At 36.4% G+C, this 20,205-nt stretch overlaps 1 protein-coding gene and 1 pseudogene across 1 annotated transcript; one reads left to right on the top strand and one right to left on the bottom strand.

Moving 5' to 3' along the window:
• Window positions 1–4,135: 4,135 nt before the first annotated feature.
• Window positions 4,136–12,371, bottom strand: PAG1 (20S proteasome alpha subunit G1). The gene is made up of 10 exons (XM_059572400.2): window positions 12,152–12,371; window positions 11,949–11,988; window positions 11,768–11,851; window positions 11,383–11,456; window positions 7,774–7,860; window positions 7,599–7,683; window positions 7,445–7,491; window positions 6,672–6,737; window positions 5,339–5,429; window positions 4,136–4,460 (listed from the first exon to the last, which is right to left on the bottom strand). The coding sequence occupies exons 1-10, from the start codon at window positions 12,253–12,255 to the stop codon at window positions 4,389–4,391; spliced, it is 750 nt and encodes a 249-aa protein (XP_059428383.1). The 5' UTR covers window positions 12,256–12,371; the 3' UTR covers window positions 4,136–4,388.
• A 3,078-nt stretch (window positions 12,372–15,449) lies between these two features.
• On the top strand, window positions 15,450–17,311 carry LOC148583347 (protein FAR1-RELATED SEQUENCE 5-like; annotated as a pseudogene).
• Window positions 17,312–20,205: the final 2,894 nt, after the last annotated feature.

Below are 20,205 nucleotides of genomic sequence, written 5' to 3'. Positions count from 1 at the left end.
ATTTTTTTTAGCACTTTTGAGCCTACTTAAGGAACCCTTGTTTCTGCACGTACTATTACACTATACTGCATACCACCATTGAATATGATATCATTTATTAGGGAAGTTTATTCCTTAGGGAGTTGTCTTCAATAAGACCATAATATAACATATAAGGCACTACTCAACTCAAAACTTAAACTAATAGATTTGGGCACAATTGTATTATATTAACAACTCGTTCTCATGATATGTTTCCAACAGGAGACTTAATTGTTTTCTACTCACATGTGTATACTTGATAATTTCTCCCTCACGTGTGATTCCATCTACTATACTCTCCCTTGAACAAAAGCTCTTTGACCAAGTGTTCATCATTCATCACAAAGAACCCAACACTCATGAGTATTAGACTAAGCAAATGTTCATTTTAGCCATTAAATTCCGTATCAAAACTAAGCAATTAAATAAAAGTCAAAGTGGTTCAGTGGCGTCAAAGAAATCTCCAAAGTGATTGGGCATATAATAGGATGAAGTTTTCAGCGAGTATGTGCTATTATGCTAACGTCCAAGTAAAACAGCCACAACTGATCTCTCATGCCTGTCTTTTTGCTTATAAAAAGAATAAAAGTCAAAACTAACAAATTTGTGTTAACCAATCTCTCTCTCACATATCAAATGACTTTAGCCAAAAGCCACTCATCACTCCCCCCTAAGACGGGTTCCTTCGTCATCCTTTTTTTTTTTTTTTTTTTTTTTTTCAAATCGAAAATAGAACAACCATCAATGGTGTCACATGCCCCCCTTCATCACTCCCTCACTCCACACCTCTGTCCCTTTCTTACTCACTTAAAACATTAAACACTGCAAAAAAAAAAAAGTCCACCTATGGTTAGAGAGAAAACAAGCTACAAAGAACAAAACAATATTATGAATTTGTCGAGTTCTTCTATAAGGAGGACTAGAGTCATCCCAAATGTGACATAACTTTTAAAATCACCAATAGATCAAAATTTAATAATAATAATCCCTAATTCATTGGTGATTTTAAAAGGCACATCACATTTGGAAGGACTTTAGTACTCCTTATAACATTACTTGAATTTGTATGAGACGAGCTAAGGTCTTTTCTGAAACAGTTGGACAAGCTGATGCAAGGGACTAGGCACCTATTTTTATTTAGGCCCTATCAATTAATGAGACTATTAATATTTAATTTTTAAAGTCAATTGTGTTTTTGTAATTCAATAAATGCGCACTACCCTAAATTGTTTTGGGTAAGTCAATAAATAGGCGTTGCCTTAGAGTTTAGTCATAACTAAATTTAAGTAAGATTTGTACTCCCATGAAATAAAATTATAAAACTTCTTCTTTCTTTCTCTCTCCTTGCCTCCTTTTTTTTTTTTTTTAATTAAATAGGAAAAGGGTTATAAGTGATCAAAATACCGAAAAGGGGTGGGCTCCCCTACAATAGACCCAAACACAAAAATAGACAATGCAGGTAACCAGAACAAAGTAGGAAATAGGCCTAATAATAAGCCCGGTCCTCTCCAAGGGACCGCATAAAGCTGTTTTAAAAGCAAAAGAAATATAGGAAGAGTCATAAACCTCATGAGGTTTACAAACCCTAATTATAGGTGCAAGAACCCCGTGAGGTCCAAACCCATCTACACTCCCAGCAAAGAACAACATCGACCACTCGAAGGAAGTCAATATAGGGAAGGCACTGGTCAGATCCGAATCTAGGACCGATGGGAAGAGAGTATTGTCTCCGGAAGCACTAGTCTCCACTACAAAAATAAACCTTAACCCACAAAACCCAAATAAAACAATAGGAAATACATAGAAACAAATGAGAAAACTGAAAAATAAAGACAAGCAGAAAAGCAACAAAAAACCCAACAACCAGCAATGACGGTGGTGATGAAGGTGGAGGAGCAGCCGGAGGAGTCCACTGTCCGAGGCATGGTGGACACACGCCGGAGTGTGAGATCCACGCTTAGGCACGTGGAGCTCACACTCCGGCGTGTGTCCACCACGCCTCGGACAGTGGACTTAGGCGCATGGAGCTCACACTCCGGCGCGTGCAGTACAGGTGGCGGCTTGTGAGGTGTCGATGGAAAGCTAGAGGCCGGCGGTGATGGTGGAGTGGCGCGTGTAGGCACGAGCCTGGGTTAAGCTGAGGAATGTAGGTCGGATTTTTAAGAAAACCCATCTATGAACCAAGGAAGATCTGGGCTGCAACGTGGTGGACGGCGAGCGAGCGGCCAAACGGGGAAGGATGCGGGCAACCCAGGGCAGTGGAGTGATGGACAGCAGGAGATGGAGCAAAAAGGCTGTAAGAATGGGCGACAAAAACAAGAGTAAACTGGAGGAAAAGAAACAGAAAAGGGGGAGGGGAGGAGGGAAGGGAAGGGATCCCTTCTCCCCAAAAAACCACAAGAATGGTGGTGGCAAACCTCACAAGGAGGTGGTTTGTTCTCTACCTAGAGAGAAGGAGGAGCTTCTCTCACTAAAATGAGAGAATAGTTCTACGAGTTGACGATGTTGTTATAGAGGGGGGTTCCAATCTGGTTTTTAAAATATGCCAATACATTCAAATATCTTCATATTTATTGCAAATTAAACTGCGGGAATAAAAAGCCAAGATTCCAAATGCTTAGTCGGTCCAAAAACCAAAAAAGTATGAATTGAATTTCCTGCTGATACAAAGAATTTGGTTAAAATGGAATATAACAGTTTCTTTCATATCTTGCAAGCATTGGAAGATTTGTATTAGATTACATGCAATGTCATGTTGGAGATGATATCCCCATTGGTTTGCATGATATAAAGATCGTGCCGGTTAATTATGCTCTTACTTGGGCAGTTATGAATAGATGGGGGTAAAAAGAGAGATGTTTTGGTGAGAAACTACCCTGCTTGATGGTCTAAGCATGCTTTGAGGCTCAACGTGTAAAGGGATCTATTTGGTGTGGCCCTGTGGGCATTCACAGTAGTAATAGATCAATATAAGATTGGTGGAAGAATAATCTGTTAACGCAGTTGGGCTGGGTTAAAGGTAGTTGACCTTAACTGTGAAAGTAGTTGGCAATCAGCAGCAATTTATAAGCCTAATCAGTAGAAGAGTTTGGTACGAAAATGATACTCCTGTTTTAAACGTTTTACTTTTCTTGGAGCTTTTGAGGCTGGGCTGGAATCAGCCTTGATTTCAATACAATTCTCAGAATTCATCCATTCTTTCATTCTCAATTAGATCATTACACAATGGTCAACACTTAAAAATCATGGACGTTCATGATACGTTTATGGGGGCAAGTGACGTGCTTTCTCCATTTCGCCTCTAGTCTTGAAGATGCTTTTCAATGTTAGTTTGGGATAGTCCATATACACCAGTCATTTTCTAGTACAAAATATATTGAAAGAGATGATTATTTCCCTCCCCATTGGTCATTTTCCGTCCAACCCTTGCAAATCCACCATTAAATTTGTGGGACCCAAATTCACAGTAAGCTTTGCTAGGGCTGCGTGGAGCCACACACCACAGCTAGGCACCACCTCCTTGCGAGGAGGCCCAGACCTATGGCGACCACCTTTAGCTTGACTTGCTTTGAAGCCAAGCCCATGGCTCCTGATTGCCCAATCACTTGACCCGCATAGTGCCAGAGCAGCATCACCAGGTGGTCCAGGTCTCAACTGACATGACTAAAACAAATACCAGAAAGTAACCATTTATTCATGTTAGGAAACAAGCACCAAAAAACATACCATTTTTTTTTCTTCTAAAAATGTTCTCAACTGAAAAGTGTTTTCCTAACGAAAATATTTTACACCAAAACAATCAGAAGCTATAAGTATATTCCTCTCAAAACTACAAAATTAAGAATTTGTTTTGGAAAATGAGATTAACACAGGAACAATTTTCCCAAAGCTTTCCATAATCTTCACTTCAAAATTTTTTGAACATGCAGAAGTTCTGAAAACACACTTGTTCAAATCTGATCCAAAACAAATGCATGAAAGGAAGAACTAATCAATACTACGGGTGAAACAAAACAGGTCAGGAGAATATTAGAGGCATATTATCACAGCAAGCAGACAGTTTGCTCCTGTCAATAGATTGGAAACTTAAAACATTTATCTAAAATACAGTAGCTGCAATAAATATTTTTTTTATATAAGTAATTTTTTTGTCCCCAATGGAAGGGAGAAAAGGATATTCAAACTAATGACCTCCACTTCCTTCATAAGACACGGTCTTTGTAGCAGCAATAAAGATTAATGGGTTTAAGATGGGGAAAAAAAGCACCCGTCTATGCCATAACACATTTTATGGATGTTCTGAAACGATCTAATGACAACTTGAAATAAAACCACTCAAGAGAGATGTTAACAGTAGGGAAGCTCCACTAATCTGCATCCATTTCTTCCAGTGCTGCTTTAGCCGCAGCCTTAGCTTCCTGCAAAAGCTCATCTGGAACCTGAAAATGATTTAAATAAAAATGATAGTCACTAATCTGGGACTCCAAACTAATGTCTTATGATAACTGAGGGCAAAAGAGAGACAAAATATAGCAACGGGTTAGATTAGTAATGGAGTGAGAACCAATGCCAACAAACAATGTAAATGGACTAACAGCTGGTTCAGAACCATATAAATAGCTCCAAGATATAATCAATCTAGGATAAATAGACATGGGGCACGAAAGGGCCAGGAGTTGGTTACAAGCTGTTACACATCGGACGAACATGATGATGACAAAGCCTTAGTTTCCTTCCTAGTAGAAGAATGTATATTTCTAATTATACAGGAAAGCCACTATAGGTTCTGTAAATATATACCAAGAAATGGCACATCCAACACCATAATCTAAAACCTTGCACTCAATGTAAATGAAAGAAGATTCTAAACTGAAACTTAATTTACCAAAAGCAGCAGCACTGTGAGAAATTCCATCATATTCAGAGATAGTCTAATTGAAATTAATCAAGTCTAACATCAAAATAGCAAATACATTGTGAGGAATTCCATAATCATATTCGGAAAAATAATCTTGACTCCACAAACAAAATCTTCAAAAAAAAACAAAAAACATTAACAAATGAAAGAATAAAAACAAAACACAATATTAGACAAAAAAATACAAACAAAATTGCCTTCAAAAGCAAATTTACACACTAAAGACTTTCAGCTACATATGAATGACTTGAATTAATTGCAAAAACATGGTACATGCAAGACGTGGGCAGTTAGGCTGTTTAGACCACTGCGTAAGAGTGTGACAGTTAGAGAAGACAATATCAAGAAATTAATTTGAAAACAGTAAGCTTTTTCACCGCAATTGAAATTTAGAGATACCTTTTGATGTTGACGATTTGACTCATCACAGACCCAGCTCATTTCCAATTCAAAGTCCTTGTCCTTTGCCTCATCATGTACTCCATAAATGCTGCTTAGCATTAACATGAAATAGTCAAAGTTGGCATACAATCTAATATTTGATATAGATACATTATGTATTTTTAACATGAAATGACACCAATGGCTTTAATAAACCATTGTATTCCCTATTAAAAGCTAACCCCCAACCGCCCCAAAAAATAAATCACCAAAAGAAAAACCGGGGAAAAAAAAAATAGAGAGAATAAACCGAAGGTCTATAGATGGATCTTTTCTAACATGTCTTATGTCATCTCAAAACTGCTATTGAGTACCATGTAATATATAGTGTTCCATGAGGTATCAAAAAACCTATGCATCCCATAGAATGCATGAGCAACAAAAAATATCCTGTCCAACAATAGTGCATAAAATAATATAAAAGAAACTCCAATTATTTAAACACCAGTAGCAACAAAGCAAGTCTCAATAATACATCCAATAAAATATAAAAATCAAACATCCTTCTTTTATCTATCCATTGTACATTTGTACTTGTCTTTGGACTAATAAGAAATTCAAATTATCATGAGACTAAATAAATACTTAACATGAGCCATACTACCAGCCAGAGAACTAGTAATTAATCACAAAGAGAGCCAATATAAATTATTAACAGAAGTTCAATATTCAGTAGATTTTTTTTTTAACAAATAGGATGTAATTCTTGTCTAGATATAATAAATGAACTCATTTTTCTTTTTCTTTTTTCCTTTTTGATAAGTAAATGCATCCCATTAAAAAGTGCAACCCAAGTATCCAAGAGAAAAAAACAAATTTGTTTTTCATGCTTAAAAGGAATATCTTAATTGACTTAAAATGTATAAAACTTTATTTCGTTGATTTAGGGATGTAAGCCTAAAGAAAATTCAAATTGGGATCACAATGCAAGTAATATAGCAAACAAAAAGCCCCATGAAAACCCTATATTCCACATTTTGAACTCTAAAATGCTGCACCCTCTCTAGGGACACCTCCCCTCACCCTCCAACCTCCCAACACACAAACATATACTCACAGGGACATGACTGGCTTCCCATTTTCTGCCCCCCACCTTTACTGTTTTTCCCTTATTGCACACCTCTCTAGCAATGTCACAAACTCCTTGACCCTCTCCCTCACTACTTCCTAATCATGATTTTTGATATATACAGTACAATGGAGTCAACACTTTGATGCTACAGCTTTTGATATTGACATCACAAAGTCGGCAAGATGCAGAATTTACATAATAGTCCATAATTCCACTCACATTTTGGCTACTTCAATAACCCCTTGACGACAAGTCATTTCTGAAAGCTTTAACTTTTCGATCTCTCTGTAAAATCATCAGTTAAATTATATCAGCAGTGTCACCGAAGTATGTAATCTTGGTTAAAAATTATAATCAAAATATGTTGTGTAAGAGAAGAATTTTAAACAAAGCAAAATAATGCAATAGCAGCCCTCATCTAGATTTTAAAAAAGGATATAATACCCAAAACAGCATCCTTATGAACAAAAGTTGAGTAACATAGATGTCCCCCTCCTGATTTACTCCCATAAGATATTAGTATGGGAATAACGAAAGAGTACATTACTCCTTATGATCAGTCAACAATGCCACTATCAGATTATTAGTTTCTACCTGAATAACCAGGAAAAGATAATTTGAGTAATAAGCACAGGAAACTAATCATGTGTAAGTTTATGCAGCCTCTTACTTCCCTTTGCTTTTAGCAGTAGCAGATCTGAGATCTCCCATGGAAGACATACCAATCAAAGTAAATGAGCAATACACCACTCATTTGGGATATCCCTAACATCATATTCTAGTAAACGCATTGGTTTAGGAGAGATTTGTGGGCAGTCACCCACGGGCAAGCTTAAGGTATGACAAACATTAAGAGAGAGTGAAGCAAACTTGTGAAGTTAAGAAGTAGGACTTGTGTTAATAACATTTGGAAAATAAGTTTTCAAACAAATTCTCTGCTATAATCGTTTAGCTGTATCAAGAATTTGATAAACAGATATAACTCAACTTACGTTTTAGCCGCTTGCCTGCCCTTGCCAATTGCAGCACCAAAGTACCTCTAGAACAAACGCCAAAACAAATATTGGTACAAGATCGAATGATGATGTGAATGGTAAGAGGATTGATTGCTACACTTGTTTTAACATACGACCAAAATGAACTCACATATGAAACACCAGAAGGCTCAACCATGTACAGTTGTGGTCCATCTCTGTCATAGCCTCCAAGAATAACTCCACATCCAAAAGGTCTGCAGAACCATTAGTTATTCCCCTAAGGAATATAACAAGGAGAAAAACAAACATAATGAATGACAAATTTTGGTAATATCTCATCCAACCTTAGCCACCAATAAAGTGTACACAGATGCACATAACTAGCAACACGATCAGCAAGTTCCTTGACAGGAATTGGTTCACCATATACACTGCACAAAAGAGTCAAAAGAAAATGAGATAAACATGTAACAACATAAAAAGGCAGATATGCAGCAATGACTTCTCAGATGTCAAATGCCAATTTCATAAAACGTTTGTGTACTTTGTAAGAAAAGAAATAATTTGCATCCATTACTACCTCAAAGGACCATTTTTAAAAATTCATATTAACTATGCATATCAAAGCATGGAAAAAAAAAATATATTTTTCTGTTTCTCAGGTGAAACTGTCATCTCTTTCTCTTTACCTGTCGTTGTACTCAATTCTTCCCATTGTGAATATAATTTTGACATCGTAAAAGCACACAGGTGCATACGCGATTCTAGAACACATTTATTTTTTTTAGATAAATAAATAATTTATTAAAAAGCGTAGAAGGGCGCAATTCTACAACACATACACAACCATGTACACAAATTTGATGGCTATAATTAATAGTAATTTCACTTTTTTTTTTTTTTTTTAAGTAATCGAGATATCATTAAAAATAAAAGGCACTCAAAGTACACAGGAAGTATAAAAAAAAGCCACCTAGCTTATTATTAAGAGTAATTTTGAAAAACCTAATTTGCCAACAAGGTTAACAGATGCTCCATATTTGCAGTTTTTGGCATGCAAGAAGTCCTAAGTGACCTGTTTCCCATAAATTTGTTTTAGCAACTACACTCCAACTACTTCAAATACAAGAAAGGAACTATCTACTCTCCATTTCTTTCAGTTGGAAGCTAGAAAGCGGCAAAACTGTAAGAAAGCACAACAGAAAAGAGCAGTCACAAGAAGGGGGAAAAAAAAGAGGTTTCACATACTAAGTTGAAACCATGACTGGAAATGTAGTCAAAATCCTGAAATCCAGACCAAGTCAATGAAATGCCAAATACCAAAAGTACACACGAAATCACGCAGATAAGCAATCACACTGTAAGAAATTTTCTTTGTACTCTCACACACTAGCTACTTAAGTAGAAATTATGAGACTGCATATTCTTTTTTTGGTTCCTTCTTCTTGGGGTAACTACGATGTATCTTAGGCAGCCAGGCCCTTCCAATTATTATTATTATTATTATTTGATAAGTACTAAATCAAACTCCATAAGACACCCCTAAGTACACTGGATGTATACAAAATGAATCACCTAACTAGCAGGGCCAAAACGAACAATAAAATCACTAAAACTAATCAACAGAGGAGACACATACACAAAGGTCCATAAATACAAAGTTTTATAGAACAAAGATAAAAATTCCCCCAACGTTCTCTCTCTGTCCTCAAAGCACCTATCATTCATTTCCTTCCAAACACACCAGAAGAGGCACATAGGCACAATTTTCCACACCACAGCACTCCTAAGCCTGCCGAAGGAGCACCAACAATTTTTTTTTTTTTGATAACATAAGAGAACTTTACTCAGATTAATTGAGCGTCGCAAACGCATACTGTACAACAATCCTCACCGTTAATCAAACTCCTACAGGTAACTGACCCCGCCCACCAGAACCAGTTACCAGATAATCCAGGAGCTTTCACCCTTGATGAGCTAAGCAGTTAAGGAGCACCAACAATTAAGTAGATCAATGACACTTCTAGGCATAACCTAGGACAACCCAAAATGCCTAAAAAAGGCACTCCAAATGGAGGAAGCCACATTACAATGTAGAAGAGGGTGATCCACCGACTCTCATTCCTCTTGCATATGCAACATCTATCCATCACGATGATGTGCCGTCTCCTGAGATTATCCCAGGTGAGGGTCTTGCCTAGAGCCGCCGACCATACAAAGATTGCCGCCCTCAAAGGAGCCTATGTCCACCAAACACTCTTCCAGGGGAATTGTCTACCTCCAGGAGAAACCAACGAGCAAAAGTAGAAACCAACGAAAAAATCTTTCTTGGAAGCCCATAGCAGCTGATCTTTCACGCCTTCTTCTCACTCTAACTGAATGCAACTCCCGGTAAAAAGAAGCAATTACATCCACCACTCAATCCTGTGCCGCTCTAGCAAGGCTCACATTCCATTGGTAGGAATTGCCCAGTAACTCCAGATTAGCCGCTATAGAGGCGTCCTTAGTGCAAGCGAGACCAAATAAAACCGAGAAAGCTACCTTAAGAGCCACTTCCCCACACCACTAGTCATGCCAAAAGCTGGTCTTGGTGCCATGTCCCACCTCAAATCTAGTAAAGCTAAAAACATTATCCCACCCATTCTTAAGATTCTTCCACAACCCCACACCAAAGGCTCCAAAAGGAACAAGAGGGCCCTACCTTCCCCATAAACTTCCATATTTCGATTCCACCGCAACTCTCCACCAAGCCTCTCTCTCACACTCTTCCAATTATATTCAACAAGAAGTTTTACAAAAGATGGATGCAATTGGTTATAAGCCAAGTAAACTAGGAAAGAAATTCTATTTATTTACTTGCATTGACTAATCAACTAAGAAAAGATACATTCATGTGTGACGTATGCTTGAGTGTGTGTGTGTCGTGTCTTTTCATGTGCATGACAGCTTGACATAATTTAATTCAATAGTGACCAAATCATAATTCCCAATAACAATAACAGATTATCAACACAGAAGTGTTTTTGTCACTTTGCATTAGATAGGGAAAGAAGACAGTATCATTAGATAATGTAAATTCCTTTGCTATTTTTAAAACTGATAGAAGAGCTGCACATAAATCTTATAATATAGAAGAGAAAGCGGCAAGTTATTGTAATGTAATCCACCAAATACAAGGCAACCAAAAAAAAAACCCATTGTGTCTACCTATCCTTGAATATATATATATATATATATATATATATATATATATATATATTTTATTTATTATTATTTTTTTATTATTTTTACTTATCAAAAAATCCTTGGAGAAAAAAATAATAATGGAATGTTAACCTGTTTTTATAAAGATATAGGTTTTGTGAAGAACTTTCACACAAACAACTCATTGTCATCAATAAGGTGCAGAGAGTGCATCAATCAGCATGAAGTCACTTAGTTAAAACACAAAACAGATCCCAATTTTCTTGCATTCGATCAGAGGTTCAGGTCCCAGATGAATGATGTTTTTTTATTAAGTAATAAATATCTTATTAGAGAGGAGATAATTTATAAAAGATTTCCTCCAGATAATTACAAGCAGTTTCAGATGAATGATTTTCCTTATATCTACTATAAATTGCATTTACTGTAACATTCAAGATCATCGAGTTAAACATAATCAGGATACTAGATAGCACTAACCAGGATGTCACAGGATCGAAACAAGTTATTCCAGAATGGAGCAAAGTGTCCAAGTAGCATAGTGTGGATGTGTGGGAATAGAGAGAGGGGGAATGTGATGCTTTCTTCAAGTAGAATAGTCGCAATTAACTATGGCTAATTAGCACATTCACGTTCCATCTATGAGACATATTGTAAAGTATAACTAGGAAAAAAAAATGAAAGATTTAAGAGCCAGAGGGAGAGAGAAATATGACCATAATTAAACACTCTAGAGCAATAAGGCAGACCTTTCATAATTAGTAGCTTCAGATTTGGCCCGAGCAACAATTTGCCTCCCATCTGCTGCTAATCCTGCCACAGCCTGTAATTGGAAATACACCAGCATATACATAAAAAATCAGCCTCTTATCTTAGAAGCTTATGCAGTGAGGCTTCAAATTTAACCAAGTCTGACACTGAAACATATTTCAAATATCATGGTGTTGGGAAAGAAACAGGTCACACTTGTTTTGCAGCCAACAGAGAAGAACATTCATGCCATATAAATATCAAAAACAGCCGAGATAACCCACCGACTTATACCAACAAGTTACAAAGCAGAATCTGGATCCAATCGAAAAGTAACCTTAAAAAAAATAATAATAATAAAAGAAAAATGGGAACATATGGTACCATGCCGGAGTGCCGATGAACAGAGTGAATTCTTCTATTGGACCCGGGTAGCATCATCTTCGACGCTATTAGCTTCTCCACACCCTAGAATACCCAACCAAAATACACAACAAAAAGAATAAAGAAACAAAGTTGCCCGGTAATCAAATAATCAAACAAGCAAACACCGAACGATATCTACCATTACAATCCCGTCTTTGCATTTGATGCCGATAACAGTCCTGGAAAATCCAAAACCCAATATTACTGCAAATAAAAAAGTCTAGGGTTTGTGGGTCGGGAAGCGAACTGGATAAAGAGTGAGACAAAGCAAGGTATAGAATCGACGGATTGAAGGGTAGGTCGAGAGAGAGAGAGAGAGAGAGAGAGAGAGAGAGAGATTACCCGCTGTTGTCGACGGCTTTGGCGGCGTACTCGATCTGGAAGACGCGGCCATCGGGAGAGAATGTGGTGACTGAGAGATCATACCCTGTTCCTATGCTGCTCATATTGTCTCGATTCTTCTTCTACTTCTTCTTCTTCTTCTTCAGATGGGTGCCTTCAGTGACAAATCCAAGCTACAAATACAAAACCAGCTGCTTTTTCTTTCTTCTCAAGAAATACAGCAAGCGACTTTTTTTGTTTTTGTTTTTTCCTTTCTCTTTTTTATTTGGGCCTCCTTTCTTACGGGCCATATAATGGATAGAGAGCCCAAGTAGCGGAATTGCCTGCCCATGGGTCCTATTGTGCGAGTGTTTGAACAAGAGCCCAATATTCACTCTTACGGGCTCCTACGCAAGGATAAGTCAGTTTAACAAGAGTACGGGCCCGTTTGGGAGTACGATTTCAATAAGTGCGATTTTAAAAATTGCGTTTTTAAAAATTGTATTTTTAAAATCGCTACTTTTTAAAATCGCACAAGCGTTTGGTAAAACATACTAAAAAGTTTTTTTTTTAATCAGTTAAGTGTTTGGATAACATTAGCATATAATTGCGGTTTTATGACCAAATTACCAATAAGGATGAACAAGACAGAGAGGATGAAGAAAAAAAAAATAAATAAGGGTTTTAATATATTTTAGGTGGGTATTCTTGGTACTTTTTTCATTTCCGTTCTAAAAAAGGTAACTATTGCGCCAAATATCTTTTTAATAGAAATCGTGATTTTGTTTTAAATTCGCACATTTTCAAATAAGCACCTTCTAATCAGCTTATGGAAATCGCAAATTTTTTTGCGATTTTAAAATTTGCTTTTTTAAAATCGCAATCCCAAACACCTTAAAATTATGATTTGGTTTAAAATCGCAGATTATTTTTTTGAAAACGCACTCCCAAACGCACCCTACGTTGGTTTGGAATTGCAATTTTATAAACAGAAAGTGTAATTTTTAAGGGTCTATTTGGGTTTGCAAATTTAGAAAATGTGATTTTAAAATAACGATTTAAAAATATGTAATTTGAAAATCTGATTTTTAAAAACGCTGTTTAACCATTAAAATTGTGTGTTTTTTTTAAAAATCTCCTTACCTGCAATTTGAACGCACAAACCAAATCACAATTTTTTAAAAACGCAATGATTTAAAAATATAAAAAAAAAATCGCACGTAATGAGGTGTTTTTTCTCTTTTTTTTTTTGAAAATGCACAATTTTAATGGCAAAATTGAGATTTTAAAGGTTAACCCGCAATTTTGCCAAATGCTTAATTGCATTTTTAAAAATTACGTTTTAAAATCGTTATTTTTAAAATCACAAACTCAAATAAACCCTAAATTGTTCATATGTTGTTCTTCTAAGATGTGAGAATTACATGTATTTTTAAGGGATAAATGCAAAATTGGTCCATATGTTTGACCTAAATTACAAATCACTCCATGTGATATAAAAAATAATTTATAGGTCTCTATTGTTGGCCTAAATTATAAATCACTCAATGTGATACACAAAAATAATTGATAAGTCTTTAGGGTAGGACAAAATAACAGTTTACTCCCTAAATCAATTTTCGTTAAGTAACTTAACAAAATCCGTTATTTTGTTACGTCATATTGTTACAGTAAATTAACATAATCTCTTATATCCCTAAAATTTTACTCGGTGCTTAACCCTTACTCATCTTCATCTTTCTCACCACGATTTGGGAGCATTTTGTGAGAATTTGATGGTCGTACTTTGTGAAGTGGCTGAGGAAGATGAAGATGAGGGAGATGAAGATGAGGGAGCTAGGGTTACGCATGAGGTAAAATTTTGGGGATATAAGAGATTAAGTTAATTTACTATGGTATTATTGAGTTAATTTACTGTAGCAGTATGACGTGCAATGATGGCTAATGTGTAATCTTAGCTGGTGTCGTAAAATGATGTGAAAAATCTTAAGAGAATATCTTCAATGTGGACGTGGCACAAAAGTCACCACCACTCAGTGAACGACACATCATCCTATCACAAATTACAAAATAGTTTTGACTACACTTGATCATATATCAATCTCATCATAAGTCAAAACTAGAGACCAAACCTTCAAACATCAATGACCCAAACCTTCACGCTACAACACGCCATCACCGCCCAGCCCACGCCGTCACTGCCATTAAAGGGGATGCAGCCGCTGAAACTGAGACGAAATCTTAAACTCAGACAACCCCTCCCCGTCGTCGTGATCAAGACTCTAACATTGACCCCAAAAGACTCAAAAGGTTTATTAGTTCATCCGTCTTTCTATGTATTGTCATTGTATGGTACACAAATCTTTTTCAAGAAACTTTCTTGATTTGACCAAAAAATGGAACAGCAACTTCATGTTCTTCACAGTTTTTTTTTTTTTTTTTTTTTTTTTGAAAATTGCCCTATCTTTGGTGCTATTTAGTAATTGAAAATTTGGTGGTTTTTTTTTTTTTTTGTTGGTCCATATGATTCCAGCAAGCAGAAAATACTGTTTCAGAAATTTTGGCCAATACAAATCAATTTCGATTTGAACTGCTGCTGAAATTGGTACGGATGGAATTTTGATATGAAATTTTTATTGTTTTTCGTTTGAGTTGAAAATTTGTTTACCGAGTGTTTGATGAAATGTCTTAGTAAGAATTTTTTTCCGTGTTTAGTTGGGTTATGTTTGCATGCTCTTGCAGGATCACTAGAATGAGTACTAATAGTAAAGAATTTGACATAATCTCATATGGTGATGAGAATATTGAAGATGGACATGCTGATGTTGTAATGGTAGAAGATCAAAGTAATTTGAAGCAACCTACTATCTGCTTTTCTTTGTCTAATGGTAATGTGAAACTATGTCTTAGTATGAAATTTGATGAAGTAGAAGATGTTCATACATGTTATTATGCTTATGCAAGGCAAATAGATTTTGGTATTTGCAGAAGTCATAGTCGACTATCGAAGGATAAGTCATTAATTGTGATATAATATGTTTGTTCAAGGGAAGGGTTTCGTCATAAAAAGTGTCAAAATAAAATTTATACAAATTCGGAGCTTGCAGAAACAAGGATAGGATGTAAAGCACTTCTGGGTTTGAAGAAAGTGGAGTTAAGATGGATTGTATGTAAGTTCGTATTTAAACATAATCATGACCTCTTTTCTCCTAGAAGTACAAGTTTGCTTCGTGGACATATAGAGTGATAACAATTAACAAGTGCTCAAAAAAGTCTTATAGATACACGCAATGAGTCTGGTGTAGTTCCAAGGAAGATGATGTTGGTGTTGAGTAAAGAATCTGGTAGTGACCATAATGTTGGTTGTATTGCTAAAGATGTTCAAAATTGCTTGGGCAATAAAAGAAGATTTATTTTTGGAGAGGGAGATGCACAAAAAATGTACAATTATTTTCTCGAGAGACAGCAAAAATTCGGGTTTTGTTTATGCAATACAAGTGGATTAAAATGGATGCATGAGAAATTACTTTTGGGCATATGGTATATCACGAGCTGCATACCAATATTTTGGAGATGTTGTTACTTTTGATGCTAGTTTCTTGACAAATTGTTATAAGATGCCTTTTGTTCCTTTTACTGGAGTTAACCATCATCATCAATCTATGATGTTTGGATGTGCTTTGCTCATAAATAAAATTGCTGAATCTTACATGTGGTTGTGGAAAACATGGCTTGAGGCAATGCTTGGACGTGCTCCTTCTACAATTATCATAGATGATGACAAGGCTATGACTAAGGCAATTGTGAAGGTACTATCAAATACCACTCATAGATTATGTTTGTGGCATATTTTACAAAAAGTTCCAGAACATTTGGCTCATATATATAATAAATATTCATCTTTCCAATGATATTTTCGGCATTGTATTCATAATACAATCACAATTGAAGAGTTTGAGACAAAATGGAGTGAACTTGTATGCAAGTATGAGTTGGGAGAGAATGATTGGTTAAAAAATCTTTATAGGCGACGTGAAAAGTGGATGCTGGCTTACTTGCGAACCATATTTTGTGCCGACATGTCTACTACTCAAAGGAGTGAGAGTATGAATAGGTTTTTTATAGATTATGTCCGTTTGAGCACAATAGTGAGTGACTTTGTCTATCAATATGAAAAAGCTTTAGATACAAGTCATGTTAAAGAGAAAGGAAGAGATGTCAAAACAAACACTTATAGGATTTTGAAAGCATGTTACAAGATGGAAGCAGAGGCGGCAAAGGTTTACGCAAGAAAGTCTTTTTTGATGTTTCTAGAAGAGCTATTTAATAGTCAAAATTACTACTCATCTAAACATCAAGGAGAAAGAAGGGTGAAGATCTATAGGGTGGCCTTTCATGGGAGAGAAAGTCCATTTTATGAAGTTGCATTTGAAGTTCTTGAGAAGAAAGACACTTGTAGAAGTCACAAGTTTGAATTTATTGAAATTTTATGTAGGCACATTTTTCAAATTTTTGTGAAAAAATATTTGGTGGACATTATTCCCCAACATTATGTTTTAGAGAGATAGACGATCAATGCCAAGAGTCGCATTATACTTGGCATATCTAGTGATGATAATCAAGTAAGAAAACCAAATTCTCCCACTTTGATGAGAAATAACTTAATGTTGCAATTTTATGAAGTAGTAGAAATGGGGTGCCAATCAAAAAGAAAATATGAACATCTTGGCATTGGTTTACAAAAGCTTCATCACGAGCTTCTCACAATGGATGATGATTGTGATACAAATAAAACGGATGATGATGTAGGAAGTGCCAAGGGTCCCTTATTAAATAGCCAAGTACTGTCAAACCTTAGATTCACTTTGCAAGATCCTGTACATGTTCGCTATAGAGGAAAACCAAAATCTTTGAGACAAAAAGAATCCAAAAATAAATCAAGAAATCAAGAAAAGAACATGTGAGAAGATGCCCATAAATCTCTTCGATTGATAATGGATCAGCACGTGTGAGAACTGATGTGACAAATGGATCATACTCAGATCCAAGACCACCGAGAAAGAAACTTTGCTTATCAAGTTCATCGAGAGGATGATCTACGGCAGCAAGTGTGTCGGTGAGAGTCTGAAAACGATGATAATAGTCTGCTATGGAGGAAGAGCCTTTCTTCATGGTGGATAGTTGATGATGTACATTCATGATGTGGGAGCGAGATTGAGACTTAAACAATGTCTCTAGTACCTTCCAGGCTTTGCGCTAGGTGGTGCAACGAGTGACATGTATCAGCAGTTTTTCAGAGATTGCTGAATTTATTGCTCCTAAGATAATCTGATCTTGCATCTGCCAAGTGTGATAGGCATGGTTGGGTGTCTCAGTGACAACATGATCTTTGGTAGTTTTAATGGTTGGTGAAGGGCAAGGAATTGAACCATCTACATAACCGTAGACGTCCCCACTTTTGAGATGAGGAACAATTTGGGTCAGCCATAGTGAGTAGTTGTCCCTAGTCAATTTGATAGGGTTGAGATTGGAGAAAGTGACAAGGTTTGAAGATTGGGTAGCCATGAAAAGATAAATAGCGGAAGGAAAATAAAAGATCGAGTGACGTGAGTCTAATGCTCTGATACCATATAATGGAAAATAATTTGATATGCTTGCTGCCTTACCAAACGTTGGATAAAGCTTTGGATATCAATTTAAACGTTGGATATCAATTTAAACAATATCTCTGGATAAAGCTTGCAGCAGATCATGTAGCTAACAACTTCTTGTTAAACTTATCTCCTTGTATATCTTATCACTTAGTATTTAAATTTCATACCAAGTGTAATCTCATGTAAACATTATTCTATAAATACAAAAGCCTAAACCAACGTTTGGTAAGGCAGCAAGCATATCAAATTTTTAGCATCTTCATCTATAGCCACGTGTCCTTTAGCATTAACTTATACTGATGTATGGGGACCAGCTCCTATTCTATCTAGATCTGGCTCCAAATATTATGTATCTTTTCTTGATGCTTATAGTAAATATACGTGGCTTTTTCCAATGTCATGCAAAAGTGATGTTAGCTCTATTTTCCTCAAATTCAAATCATATGTCGAATGTTATTTCAATTCCAAAATTAAATCGGTTCAATCTGATTGGGGTGGCGAATTCCGTCCCCTAAATAAATTGCTAACTCAATTTGGCATTCTTCATAGAGTCTCTTGCCCCCATACTCACCAACAAAATGATGCCATTGAACGTAAACATCGACATATTGTCGAAACGGGATTAGCACTCCTCTCTCATGCCAATATGCCTTTTGAATTTTGGGATGACGCTTTCTTAACTGCATGCTATTTAATCAATCGTATGCCTACTCCAGTTCTCTCAAATCGTTCACCTTTTTTCACCATATTTAATTGTCAACCCGATTACAATTTTCTTCGAGTTTTTGATTGTGCTTGTTGGCCTAACTTACGTCCCTACAACAAAAATAAATTCCAACCCCGGTCTAAACAATGTCTGTTCTTAGGTTATAGTCCCCAACACAAGGGATACAAATGCTTTCACTTATCTATAGGACGTCTCTACATCTCCAGAGATGTCATCTTCTAAGAAAACATTTTCCCTTGCACAACCAAATCAACCCTCCAAAATCTCACAGACACATCTTCTTCCCAAACCAATTCCCTACCCCACATTATACACACAGCCCACAACATTCCAAACCCAACACCATTTAACCCACCCGAAAATTGGCCTCCATCTCCTCCATATCCACCCAGCCCACAAATCGACGCCTCACCCACCTCTACAGATATCATGACCCCACCCAGCCCACACAACATAATCCCCATCATCCCAGACGCCGCATCACCCAATTCCCCAGAAATCACAAACCCCATTCTTCCTTTGGCCGAAACTCCATCTCCTACCTCAACCTCTGCTGCATCTCCATCCATGGCATCTTCTCCCTCCACTAATCTCAACCAACCCCATCCCGTGGTCACTCGTGCCAGAAATAACATCTCCAAACCCAAATTGCTCCCAGATGGCACAGTTAGGTACCCCCTTCCTCATGCCCTTATTACTGAATCCTCTTCAATTGCTTTGGAGCCAACATGTTTTACATCAGCTGTGAAAAACGCAAATTGGAGACAGGCTATGAACACTGAGTTTGATGCCCTACTAAAGAACAACACATGGTCCTTGGTTCCCCTGGATTCGATTGCGCAAGCAAACATGGCGCCTTAGAACCAATTGTCCTTCACATAAGCAAGCAAGGTAATCTTATAAATTTTGTGATTTACAATAGTTTATATTAAAATGCATTTTGATTTAATTCACATTAAAATCTTATTTTTTTATAGGGATATCGTGAATGACAATATGAGGGCAGCTAACTTAGGGTTGATGGACCAATAAAGTTTTGTAAAGGTAAATTTTTATTATAACATATCCTCTATCAAAGTAATTTTGGTCAATTATCTAATTTTCATTATTTGTGAATTATTTTCAGTCTTTTTTGCCAATTATGGAGTATCCCTCTGCAACTATATTTGTCATGTCTCAAGATCCTGTATGTTCATCTACTACAATTGATATTGGTGCAGACAACATCAATGCCTATGAAACTCCTTGCAGTTGCGGTGGTGTGTGTAGTGCGGTTTTTGTTGTGAGGTTGTTGTAACCATAATATGGTTGTACTGTCAATTTTGTAGCTATTTGAATTGCTGGAATGTTTGTAACAGCAAGAGCAATGGTAATAAAACTTAATCATTACTTATCAAAAAAAAAAAGCAAGAGCAATGGAAACCACCAATAATTGTTTTGTCCAGTTTTTGTTAATGTTGTACTGAACATTAATAAAAATCGTAAAAAGCAAAGTAGCAACGTAAGTATGGAAAAAAAAAAACCATGGCTAAAATGAAATGAAAAATACCAAGGCATGTTAATACATCACTTGGCTACTAAGAAAATGAACCAAATTACAAGAAAGCTACCACAATTATATGTGAAGCTCAACTGGTCCAAACACGACATAATGACGCAGGATAATTTTCAGTCTCTTCCACATTCAGTGGTTT

The sequence above is a fragment of the Corylus avellana genome, chromosome 10 (genome assembly GCF_965113065.1).
Source record: "Corylus avellana chromosome 10, dhCorAvel1.hap1.2, whole genome shotgun sequence".
NCBI classification, from domain to species: domain Eukaryota; kingdom Viridiplantae; phylum Streptophyta; class Magnoliopsida; order Fagales; family Betulaceae; genus Corylus; species Corylus avellana.
The sequence above is the reverse complement of the archived record's forward strand: the minus strand, read 5'-3'. Positions and strand labels throughout refer to the sequence as shown.